Consider the following 12,346-nt stretch of genomic DNA (forward strand, 5'->3'; position numbering starts at 1 on the left):
TCCCTGGCGAGAAAGTTCCGCGCGTGTATTTGCAAGCATCCCGGACGGGAGTCGGGGGAGGGGAGTAAGGGGAGGGGGGAGTAACGCTCATGAAAAGAAAACGAAGAAGAAAGAGGGAGAAGGCATTCCTTAATGGAAGTATTGCATGCAAAGAAGACTGGATCTCTTTAAGGCTCCCCCTGAAGCTGGAGATGCACACACAAGGGTTGCCGGCCTGGGTGGTCTCTCTACTTTGGTGAGCTGTTGCTAAGCAGCTAATAATAGTCATGTTTGCTGAGTAATTTCTGCCCTCCCCGAGCCAATCACCTCGCAGAAACCCAAGCCATCTGACAGCCCCGGGGGCGGGCCCTCAGCCCCTTTTTTTTTCCCTCCCTCTCTCGCTCTCTCTCCACTCATACTCCCCCCACCTCCCCCCCCCCCCACCCCTCCTCCTCCTCCTCCTCTTTATCCAAATGGAGAGAGTCCTTTTTTTCTTCTCCATCTCATCTCTGGAGCCGAGGGGCTGCAGCTCGGTGCTGCCGCGCACACACCGGGGGAGAGCGCCAGGCAGCCGCCCGCCCGCCGCCGCCGCGGCGGGGCCAACCGCGGAACCGCGCCGGCCCCGCGGCCCGCGGGAAGCACCCCGGCCCTGAAGCAGAATGGTGCAGCGCGGCGAGGCAGCCCAGCAGCAGCAGGAGCAGCCGCGGCCCGCCGCGCCGCCGCCCCGCCGCCGCCGCTGAGCGCCGTCGCGGACAGCGGCTTCCCCGAGGCAGCGGAGGCCGGCCGGAGTAGGCTATTTCAACGGGAGCGGAGGATAGCGCGGCGGCGGCCGGGGGATCCCGGGGGTCGCGCCCGCCCGTCCGCTCGCCCTCGCCGGGCGCGGGGAGCGGCCGCCTGCAGCTCGGGGTCCGCGCGCGATGTGGCAATGGGAGGCGCGGGGAGCGACTCGGCCGGAGCGGCCGCGGCGGCAGCCGCCGCCCCGCGCCCCGCGTGAGGCGGCCGCGCCGCAGCAGCCCCAGCAGCAGCCCCGGCGGCGGCCCCGGCGGCAGCCCCGGCGGCAGCAGCCCCCGCAGCAGCAGCAGCCCGCGGCCCGCAACGCCGCCAGCCCCCCGCGGCCCCGCCGCACCCCCGGGGCCCCGGGCCCCGCCGCGGCAGCGCCAGCGGCAGCTCTCCCGTCCCGCCGGCGGCGGCAACATGGCCTCGGCCGGTAACGCGTCGGAGCCGGAGACCAGCAGCAGCGCGGGCGGCGGAGGCCACCCCGGCCGGGCGCCGAGAAACGGCGGCGGGAGGCGGCGAAGGACTGGAGGGAATCGGCGCGCCGCGGTGCCCGACCGGGAGTATCTGCAGCGACCAAGCTACTGCGATGCGGCTTTCGCCTTGGAGCAGATTTCAAAGGTGCATTCAATCTCTCACTCTTTTTTCCAGAGATACACGCTAGTGGTAGTGCTGCTTTTTCCGCGGGGGAGGAGGAGGGAGGTGGTGTGTTTTCTCGCGGGGGTGGAAGGAGGAGATGGAAACGAAACGGCCACCAATAAAATGCTGGGAAAAAGAGAGGGACGTCTGTGACTCTTCAGTGCGGGAGAGAGTGCCCTCCTTCCCTCCCTGCTCGCCTGTGCCTGCCCTGGTGCGTGCCTGTGCTGCGGAGCACTTCTCCTCCTAAACTTCCGAAATAGCCTCTGCACGGTCCCGGCCTCCCCATGGCTAACCCCAGGCCCGCTCTCCCGCTCCCCCTCTCTCTCTCTCCGCTTCCTTTCTGCTTCTCCATTCCCTCGCAGCGCCCTGCGATCTCGGCAACACCCGCTCCCGGCCGGAACAGGGGAGAAACCGGCCGGCTTCTTGGCAGAACTGGGGCTTTTGTGAAGTTTTCCGCTGAGAGCCGAGACGGCGGGTGCCCTGGGAGAACGGGGTCCCCCAGCAAAGAAGGCAGCGGTTCTCCCCCTTGCCCAGCGGCCGGAGGGGGAGCGAGGGCCATAAACAAATTGCCACCTTAACCCTGCCGCGCCGGTCCCCGCGGAGGACTGGAGGTGCCGGGCGGGGCGGGGGGACAGCCCCGGCCGCCAATCTCCGCTGGCCAAAAAATGTTCAAAGTAAACAATCTCCAAAAGCTGCCTTGCTGCAGGGATGGTTTCACTTCAGGGAGCGGATTTCTAGGCTTTGTAAGAAGAGGGAAAGGAGGAGGAAAAAAAATCCATGTGGCTGCCCTCTTCCGTTCACAAATATTGTCGTAACTTACAGATGGCTGCTCTACTTCCTAATTCAGATCACACAGCGTCTCCAAACTCTATGGAAATGAATTACTGCAGATGTTGCAGCGCTGCTCACCACGTGGGTCTTGCCTCAGCACCAAGCCCCTGCTAGGAGCTGGGAATGGGGGAAATGGCCAGTGCTGCCCACTGTCTGTCACACAATCCCCCCCCCCGCCTCTACTCCCAGCCATTCTGGGGTTCCAAGGAGAACAGGAAAAGGGACTTGTCTTTCTTGTGGCTGTTGAGGTTTGTCAGAAGTGGTTCCTTCTTCCCTGGAGCTACAGGTCTCTTTGCAGCCTGAGCTGGTGGCGACGCCTCGGGCAAGAGATGAGTATGGTGGTGGCCGGCACAGGCGAGGGCCCGGGGGCCGACGCAGTGTTGTTACCCCCAAACTCGCGTGTAGGCCTGGGGCAAGGATGGCTGACAGCAGGTACATCTTGTCCCTGTGTGCGTGCTCGAGGGTGGCTGCTCGGCAAGGCCGCGGGGCAGGGGCCCTGCTGGAAGGATGCCTGTTTGAGCTGTTGACGGCGCTCCGTCCTTCCTCCGGGGACTGCGCCCCGAGAGCCGCGAGCTGTCCGGCTCGGAGCAGGGCTGGGGGGCTCCCCCTACTTCTGCGGCTGCGGCAGCCCGCAACTACTGACCTCTTCTTGCTTTGCAGGGGAAGGCGACGGGACGGAAAGCGCCGCTGTGGCTGCGAGCAAAGTTTCAGAGACTGTTGTTTAAACTGGGCTGTTACATTCAGAAAAACTGCGGGAAGTTTTTGGTTGTCGGCCTCCTGATATTTGGGGCTTTCGCTGTAGGATTAAGGGCAGCTAATCTCGAGACCAACGTGGAGGAGCTGTGGGTGGAAGGTAAGTCCGGGGGGGGGTGCCCCTGTTTTCTGCTGGCGTCCCTGCCCGGCCGGCTGGAGCGGCCCGGGGCCGCTCTGCATGCCCGTGAGGAGCGGCCGCCGACGGGGAGGGCGGGCGGCTCTCGGGGCGGGAGGCGGGCCCTGAGCTGGGGCGCGCAGCCCCGGGCGGCGCGTACCACTACTCCGCTCGTGGGGGGCAGCGGCGGCCAGGCCGTGCACTCGACGGGGGGCCGCCGGGACAGCCCGTCTCCAGCGCCCAGCGCCCTCGCCTGTGCCCCGGCTCGCAGTGCGGGCGAGTTGCGGGCGGCGCGTTTTCATGTCCCCGCCGGCGGCGGGAAGCGGCGGCGCTGCCGGGAGGCGCCCCCTCCGCCATTTTGGGAGTGCGCGCGGCCGCGGCGGGGGAGGGGCGGGCGGCGCGGCGGGGCGGGAGCCTGTGTGTGGTCCTGGCCTTGGACAGGTTTCAGCTGTGGGGAGCGCGGGGCGCAGCGCTGGAAAAAAAAAAAAAAAAAAAAAAAAAGGAAAACAGGAGAGGGAGAAGAGGGAGAGAACGAAAAAAAAACAAAAAACAAAAAACCCCAAACAAAAACCACAACCACGAAAGAAAGGCAGAAAGGTAGCCGAGGGGAAGGGGAGCCCGGAGTGGGGCAGCCTGCCGGGTGGCGCGCCCCGCGCTGAGGGCCATGGCACCAGGCTGCCGCGAGTTTGGAGTTTAGGTGTAGTCCTTAGAGGTGTTTTTTTTCTTAGCTTTTTTCTTCTTTCTCTCGTTTTCTTTACTGTTTTAGTGTTTTGTTTCCCCACCGTCCCTTTTTCTTTTTTCTGTGGAGGAAAGTACTGTTTATTAAGGATCACGTTCCCCCGCTAGCTGCTGGGTGGACGTGGAAACAGAGTTCCTTGTCTCTAGCAATTACTACTCTAGGTTTATGTCAAAGTAGCTTGCAGCAGTATTTGGCTTATAAAAGTTAATATGAGAGGCTGCATAAATAATAATTTCTAAATAGCTCTCTGTATGTGCATGTGTGGAAAAGCTAAGGCTGAGTGCAAACAAAGTCGGTGCCTGTTCTGAAGGTGGTCTGTCCTGCCCGAGGTGAATTAGAGCGTATAGGGTCGGAGTCCACCCTTGCAGATGACAGCCGCATTGGGGTCAGGATTGGATTCGCCAGTCATTTAGTAGGTGTTGGTTTTTTCTGTTGTGGAAAGTAGTGATCTTTTTTTTGGTCCGTGTAGAGTAGTCCAGGAGCTCAAAGTATGAGATCTGCTGCCAGCAGTTCTGCCTGAGAAACAGAACAAGGCACTGCTGGGTCCCATCTGTAGGCAGAGACATGCCATCAGAGTTTGCACTGATCACTAACTACAGTACCTTAAATACTAATGGAAATGACTATGAATCTTGTTTTCCTTCGCTGTTAATTTTTCCTCCAAATACGCTGTGAGGTTGTTGTGGAGAGGTTTCTTTTGTCAATTTGTTTCTGCTTTTCTGTGTTAGATAGATTAATACGTGATTGCAGCTCCATCCCACACGCTCTGCTGACATTTATTATCCTGATGTTACTGGTGTTCGCTTGCTTGGAATGGTGATCCTATTCAATTAGTGCCACCTGCTTTTTGTATTCTTGTAATTCCAAGAAACTACTTGCTGATGATGCCTCAGTGACTGGCCTGTCAGTGAAAATACAATTCTCAAGGGGAAAAAATAGGATTTGCAAAATAGTTGCTACACTGGTTTCTTCTCATGTCATTATTGTTATGGGGAAGAAGTGAGGGGAAGTCCTTAGTATAGAATCTAGTGGAAATTGATCTCTGCAATTTTTATTGACAATATGAATTCATAAAGCAGCTAGTTTGACAGTGTTGACGTATTTTCATACCTATTTAGTTTAGTTTTTTCATTGAAAAGAAATTAAAACTCTGCATTTAAAAACCCTTGCATTTCAAAACTAACCAGCAAAAGCTAGCAGATTAACGTGAAGTAAAACATGGATTAAATTTAATTTTGTTTCTAGTTTTCCCATTCTAGCACTACATGACGGTCCACAGAAAAGAGCTTGTTATAATGTGCTTTCTTGGTAGAAGCTCTGTAAATGTTCTGCTCATGAATTGGGGTGTTGTACAATTAAACCTAACAGATAGCAGTTGCATATTTTTATTGCTAAGCTACAAACAGGAGTACAAGTTGAGAGTTTGAGATGGAACAGATAGCATGGAGAATGTCTTTCTTCCTAAGCAGAAGCGCAAAGCAGCACCAAACTTCTTCTGCACTTACGTGGAGCTGGTCCTAACAGCTTTAAAGTACCTTCCATGGAGGTTGGTACAGTAAGGGACTCTTTAGGTCAAGATTTCTTAGTGAAGAAGCAGTGGCTGAATTGTCCTGTTTATTAAAACAGCTGTCTCACTTTACCTTTCGTTTATTGAGTGTTTGGATGAACTAGGCAGTGCTGGCCAAATATGGAATCATAGAATTGTTTAAGTTGGAAAAGATTCGTAATATCATCAAATCCAACTGCTAAGCCAGTACCATTATGTTCACCACTGAACCATGTCTTTAAATGTCACATCTAAACACCTTTCAAATACCTCTAGGGATGGTAGTTCAGAGGTGGCCTCTTCCAGTGCTTAACAGTCCTTTCTGTGAAGAAATTTTTTGCTATCCAATCTAAACCTTTCCTGGAGCAACTTGAGACCATTTCCTCTCATCCTGTCACTTGTTGCCTACATGCTCCATTCAGGTAGCTGTAGAGAGGGATGAAGTCATCCCAAGGGTGCACTTCTCCAGGCTAAATTACCCCGGCTCCCTCAGCTGCTCCTCATAGGACTTGTGCTCCATTGCCCTTCTCTGGACTTGCTCCAGCCCCTTCATGTCTTTCTTGTAGTGAGGGGCCAAAACTGAGCACCGAATTCGAGGTGTGGCCTCACCAGTGCTGAGTACAGAGGGACAATCACTGCCCTGCTCCTGCTGGCCACACTATTGCTGATCCAGGCCAGGATGCCATTGGCCTTCTTGGCCACCTGGGCACAGCTGGCTCGTGTTCAGCCTCCCCTGGTCCATTTCTTGGGATAGCTTTCCAGCCACTCTTCCCCCAAGCCTGTAGTCCTGCCTGGAGCTGTTGAGACTTAAGGACAGGACCTGACACTTCATGTTGTAGAATGTAGTATGAGCCTCATACCATTGGCTTTGACCCATCAATCCAGCTTGTCCAGGTCCCTCTGGAGAACTTTCCTGTCCTCCTGTAGATCAACACTCCCATCCAGCTTGGTGATATCTGGGAACTGACTGAGGGGGCATTTGAACTGCTCATCCAAATAATTGATAAACATTTAAAAAAGGACTTGTCCTGTCGCTGAGCCCTGGAGAGCCCCTCCAGTGTCTGGCCACCAGCTGAAAGTAACTCTCTCTGGGCCCTGCCTTCCAGCCAGTTTTTAACCCAGCAAACAGTGTACCTGTCCAAACCATGAGCAGCCAGTATTACCAGAACAATGCCGTAGGAAACAGTGTTAAAGGCATTATTAAAGTTCAGGTAAACACTCTCCATAGCCTTTCCCTCATCCACTAAGTTGTAGAAGAAGGTAAGACTGGTCAGGGAGCATCCTGCCTTTCCCAACTGCATTACAGCTAGGCCTGATCCCTGGACTATCTTGAATGTGCTGTGTAGATTTATAGGTTACTTGAAACATACTTCAAGAAACAGTTTTGATTTGCTACTGAAATTGTTTACAGTTATTATTGCTGAATAAATTGGCAGTATTTAAAAAGACAAATTTGATATGGTCTGTTTCTGAATACCATGGAACATAATACAGCACTGAAATTTGCTGGAAGTAAACGGTTGCTTTAAAACCATAACAGAATTAACCATCAAACAGTGAAGTGAACTTGGAATGTGGATGGTCTTAAAACTCATTCAAAGTTAAATGACTAGTAGTCTGAGCCTGCAGCAGCTATGGTTGAAATATTTACATGAGTTTAGAAACTCACCTTGTAGGTAAACTTTCCAAGAGAGAACTTCAAAACATCATTCTTTCAGATTTTCTCTAGTAGTCTTCCTCCTTCAGAATTTATTCTAGCATTCTTGGCCTTCTCTGTGCCTCCTGATACCAAAGTGGCTTTCCTCTCAGCTTGTTTCTTGCTACTAAGTGTTGTAGAGTAGCTTTTTGTTTTTTGGGGTTTCTTTTTAAATATAGTACTCTTCTGCCTGGTGTTCAGAATGCTTCAGTTATTACACTGTGTCCCACAGTGGCTCCATCTATGTTGCTGTCTTGTAGAGTTGCTCTCAGTCGTATTTGCCTAGGACATACACCTGTATCTTTTCAGCACATGAACAAATCTCTGTTCATGTGCATACTTTGCTGCTGGTGGTGGGGGGAAGGGGTTGTCTGCCGAGGCAGACTAATTCTGGACTGGCATTTTAATGGCAGTTCTGTTATTCAGCTCGAGTTGAACTGCTGTATGTGGGTGTCCATGCATTCTGGAGTTGCGGAGACTGTTTAGCATCTTTATACATTGTACACACAGAGAGGAAAAAAAGAGCTTTGCATTGATTTCCTCAGTGACTGAATTTTGTTGGACACAGATGCGCTTTTAGAATCCTCCATTCATAGCTAGCGAGTGCTCTGGATGGAAAAGAAATCATGCTCATAACTGGATACGTTTATGTGCGACCACTCTAAATAGGCAGTCTAAGATCCAGTGTGTCAGCAGCAGTCACACATGTAAATTCACAGCCTCTGCTGCTGAAAGAAGGTAGTTTTGTGGCTCCAGTGAAGGTTCTGTTAAATGAAGCTTGAAATTTGGCTACTGCAATGCCTTAAATGATGTTAATTGGAGCAGCTTATAATGGGGGAGATGGTCTACTCTTGTGCTTTGGTATTTCATTTCATGTCATCATTGTCTTGGGATTTTTTTCTCCTCACTTTTTTTCATTAGCTTTCTTCCTTAGGTGGCCAAAGATCATGCTGTTCTTCCCTTCCTTTTTTGTTTTCTTAGCTGAAGCTCAGTCAAGCTATTCCCTCCTTAAGTAGCCCTCTTCACAAAGCTTTGTGAAGCTTTGTGAGCTTGAACTGAGCTCTAACATGCAGAGCTCCTTCTTTAAGCCAGTTTGAAGGAAGAGGGTAGATGATACAGATAGGTAGGACATCTTGCAGACAATGCCTCAGAAGCTGCATACTTCAGTTCAGGTATGTGGAATAAAGTGAGTATGTTCAAATGGTAAGTGCATTAGGATTGAGTGTGTACAGCAGAAATACTTTGTAAGTCAAGATTTGGGATATGTGTATTATTTCCTTTCTCTCTTAAGGGACAAAAATCAGGTTGCTTTATTGTACTTATGGCTGATCCTTCTTAAAATATGTTAATCTACCCCGGCAATTTACAAATGAGGTGAATGAGGAAAGTCTGCAAATGATGCAGGAACCAGTATTATTTCCGTAGATTCTCAGTTTTCTTAACTCAGCGAGATTAAGTGCAGGTGGAAAGTTATTCTTAAGTTCTGCCTAAAGGCACCAGTTAACTTTACGCTAGTGTTCTTTGGAGAAACAAAAAAGAGTAGTAAGGGAACAGATCTGCATTAATTTGTTCTTTCAAGGAGACAAATTTATGTAAGTGGGCTGAAGTAACATGGTTTGTTTGAGTACAGTTAGCAGGACTTAACACAGTCAAGTGTAATTCCTTTCTCCCACAAACATATGCATTTGTGGACAGCAGCAGGGAAGATGTTTTAGATGTGCTTGCACCTGTATCACCTGTGGCACGGTATAGAAGAAGTTACAGAAGTTACTCTGCTCTTCGGTCTGTCACAATGGTTGTTGGCAAGCTCTGTGGCAGTCAAGATGTTGTCTCTGATCACATCACCAACTTCATTTGTTTCCTTTGAATCAGGTGACTTAAGAGCTTACTTATCCTCGAATGTTGTCTTACACTATGTTGCGTTCCTCAGCGAATATTGAAAGTTCATTGGAAGGTGTTCATGTGGAAAATTTCCAAGCCACTATTTTGTCTGACTTCAGTACGATTATTTATTACATCTCTTTTTTTTTTTACATGATAGCTGAAGGATGGTCATCTGAGCAACGTGTTTATTTAAGTGTTTACTGATGAAGCACAAAAGTGTTTCCATCCATGCCACTGTTTTTAAAAGGAACATAAAATTCTAATATTTACATAATATTTGTGGATAAAAACATCAGGGTGTTATGTTCCTTTGAATTTGAACTCCCTCTGCAAGTTGTTAGGAAAAGATGTTTAAAGGTTTTACTTATACATATATTTAATTGATTGTCAGCTTTCAAGAGCCTGCTATTAAATTCAAAATCAGTGGAGACCTCTGTTAAGTTCCATCTTGACAGGCATCCACATCATTGCTAGGAGTTGGTGTTCCTTGATGAAAAGCTTGTACATGAAAAAATTCCTGCAATTTTAGGTTCAGTACCTAAAATTTCTCTTTTGTCTGTAAGAGTCTTAATGAAGGTATTGCCTTTAATAAAGAGCCTTAATAAAGGTATTGACCATTCTTTGGTCAGTAAAAAGGTAGAGGGTGAAATCCTGAATTCACTGAATGTGGTGACAGAACTTGGGATGACTCTAGCGTGACCAGGCCATACCCATGTACAAAGCCAGAGCAGACTAAGTGTGCCCATATTTTAGCCTCTTCAGGGAAAGGGAAGAGAAGCTTCTCCTGTAGAATTGGCACCCCTCTAAGCTGTAAGTGCATTATTGCATGGTTCCTTCTCCCTTTCAGACATCAGAGGCATTTAATTTACTCAAGGCTGGAGAAAATTCATCTTCACTGTTATTTCCAAACTTAACAGTATTGCCAATGCCCTGCTAGAATGTGCCCTAAAGATCATTGTTTGGAAAGATCAGTTTTTTTCTCTGTTGGAATGTGTATTTAAAGAGGGCGGCACCTGGGCTGTGCCATTGTCCTCCTCTTCTGAGCTTGTGCTCTGGGGATTTTGCTGCTTATGAGTGGGGTTTGAAGGCATTTCTGTAGCTCTGGACAGCTTGCAGATTTTGGTACAGAAGTCCTGGAGTGAAATAGAATGGTTGAAAGCAACATTGCTTTATTGTTGTTCCCCATGCTGCTGTTGCTGAGCAGGAACAGGGAAGTGTAGGCAAGCAAAAGACCTAAATCTGCTGTAGGGCTGGCTGCTACTGAAGTTGTGGATGTGGTGGTGAGTGTTTTGGGCCCTACTTACTACCAGCTGTTGCCACCTGCCAAGTGGCCTGGTTTTATGTTTATTTGCTTGTTTTTGTGGAGAAGTGGCCTTCCTTCCTCATTATTCATCAGCAGCCAGTGGGTTCAGAAAAGAATGAACTCTAGAAGCCATGGATGCTCAAGCTTGCTTTGAGTATAGAATGCATTAAGGTAAACCTGAGCTGCTCACCCTGAATCTGTCTATTTTCATGATTTTTTTTCTTTTTTTCATGGCAAGAGGTGGTCCAAGCCCTATCATTACATAATATTTTCGATATTTCCCCAGAAAGTCATAATATGATGTAGTGTATGCATGTAACTGTTCTTGACCACTCAACAAATTTAAAGGCTGTTACATCCAAGTGAATGTTGCACTTACACTTGACTGGTAGGAGGCTCCAAAATATGACAGCTTCCAGATGTATGAACCAACTGATCCCTTTATTTAGATTATGTAGCACAGCTGATGCCTAGATTAGTGCTGGCTGGACAAAGCTATGGGAGATTTGTCTGGTTTCCATAATGCCATGTTTATATTTCAGTTGGATTTTTCCTTAAAAACTGACCTCCCTATGACCTGTTGGGGCTGTGTCCACTAGGATGCTGGTTTTGATGTGTTTGCAACTGCTTTTCTTTTGGTGTCTAATGGAACAGGTTCTCATTTTCACACTGTTGGATTGTTATGCACAATCTTTTTAATTTAACTGTGAATTACCTGCTTTAACATATAACCACTCTGGTAAAACCATGCTTGTAAAGTTCTTTGCCCCACAGCTAGCTTTTTTTCTGATTGGTTAAAACAGCATTTTGGTTATAGATTTTGTCAGACTGTTACTTGTCAGGTATCTTCTTCTGTATACAGAATAAAGTCCAATTGTTTGCACAGTGCTTTTTCTGTTTACAGATGATGTAGATGGTGGTGTGTGTGTAGGTGGCTCTAGCTGTTCTATTTCAGAGTTCAGCAGGATCTGAAGTGCAGAATTTTATCAAGAAGTTCACTCTTCTTTGTATATACTATACAGTTATATCTGTTTTCTCAGCCATCCTTATTTTCTTCAGTATTTGTCTTATTTTTCTTCAGTATTTCAGGCTTTGGTTCTTTTAATTTCTCAGATTTCTGCTGCCTTGTAACATGCAGGAAGTGAGTTACTCTTCCAGGGAAAACCTGGAGAAATCAGTAAAACTTCTTAAGGTCTGCATGACAGTTCTACTATAAGAATGTAGTCACCTATCAGAGTTCAGAAAAGTAAATATGTGCAGCATTCACTAATACTTAAGAAACCATAAAATTTTCTGCCTTGTTCTGTTGATGCTTTGCTGGAGTGGCAGATTCCCAAGACGGTGCCTCATGACAGAAAACTCTATGCTTTAAAGTGTCATATCTGTGCTGAGAATGTGTGCCATGTTATAATGGCCCCTTCATTTCTGTGTCCATGGATTAAGGAGAATGTGAAAATATTTTACTCCAGTTTTGCATAATCTGTGCTATTTCATTATCCACTCAGATTGTGCCAAATATGACTGATGAATACCATATACAATGAATTATGTTCACCCTTGCTCTTAATTGAGTTACTTTTGATTTGGAGTAGTTTTTTACTGTACAGTACTGTATAATAGATAGAATGGAGTTGAAAGGAGTAGTTATTAATTCAGAATTTTAAAAAAAAATTCTTTATTTTTTTTTATTGTGTAAACTTTGTTTCATATCTGTAAATACAATTTACTCGTTCTTGGTTTTGTTCTGTTATTTTCATTTACTATCACCTCAGTTACTATAAACAGACTGATTTTGGCAGCAGTAGCAGTTTCCTGAGGTAAAAAGTTCTTTATGGAAACTGCTGACCGTATACATGTTTTGATGTATGGAGAATTTTAATTTTGGTTTTTAGAATGAATGTCTTGGCTTTAACTTCTGCTTGGTTTTGGAAAACTTAGTTATTTCAGTGCTTGAGCAAAATATACAAGAGGTAAGGGAATGAAGAAAACCATAACCTGATTCTTTCTGCAAAGGTGCTGCTTCTTTAGAGAATTGTACTGAACTTCATTTCAGCTGCAAATATACAAGTAATCATTGTGTATTTGAA

The 12,346-nt window shown here is 47.9% G+C and overlaps 1 protein-coding gene across 1 annotated transcript in view; it reads left to right on the forward strand.

Annotated features, from left to right (window-relative positions):
• The first annotated feature begins 1,151 nt into the window (after positions 1-1,151).
• Positions 1,152-12,346, forward strand: part of PTCH1 (patched 1) — a 66,987-nt gene continuing 55,792 nt past the window's right edge. Inside the window, exons 1-2 of the mRNA XM_059492937.1 lie at positions 1,152-1,374; positions 2,884-3,076. Coding sequence (XP_059348920.1) covers positions 1,174-1,374; positions 2,884-3,076 — 394 coding nt within the window. The 5' untranslated portion in view covers positions 1,152-1,173. The remainder of the gene's footprint in view (positions 1,375-2,883; positions 3,077-12,346) is intronic.

This window comes from Ammospiza nelsoni, chromosome Z (assembly GCF_027579445.1).
Source record: "Ammospiza nelsoni isolate bAmmNel1 chromosome Z, bAmmNel1.pri, whole genome shotgun sequence".
Classification (NCBI taxonomy): domain Eukaryota; kingdom Metazoa; phylum Chordata; class Aves; order Passeriformes; family Passerellidae; genus Ammospiza; species Ammospiza nelsoni.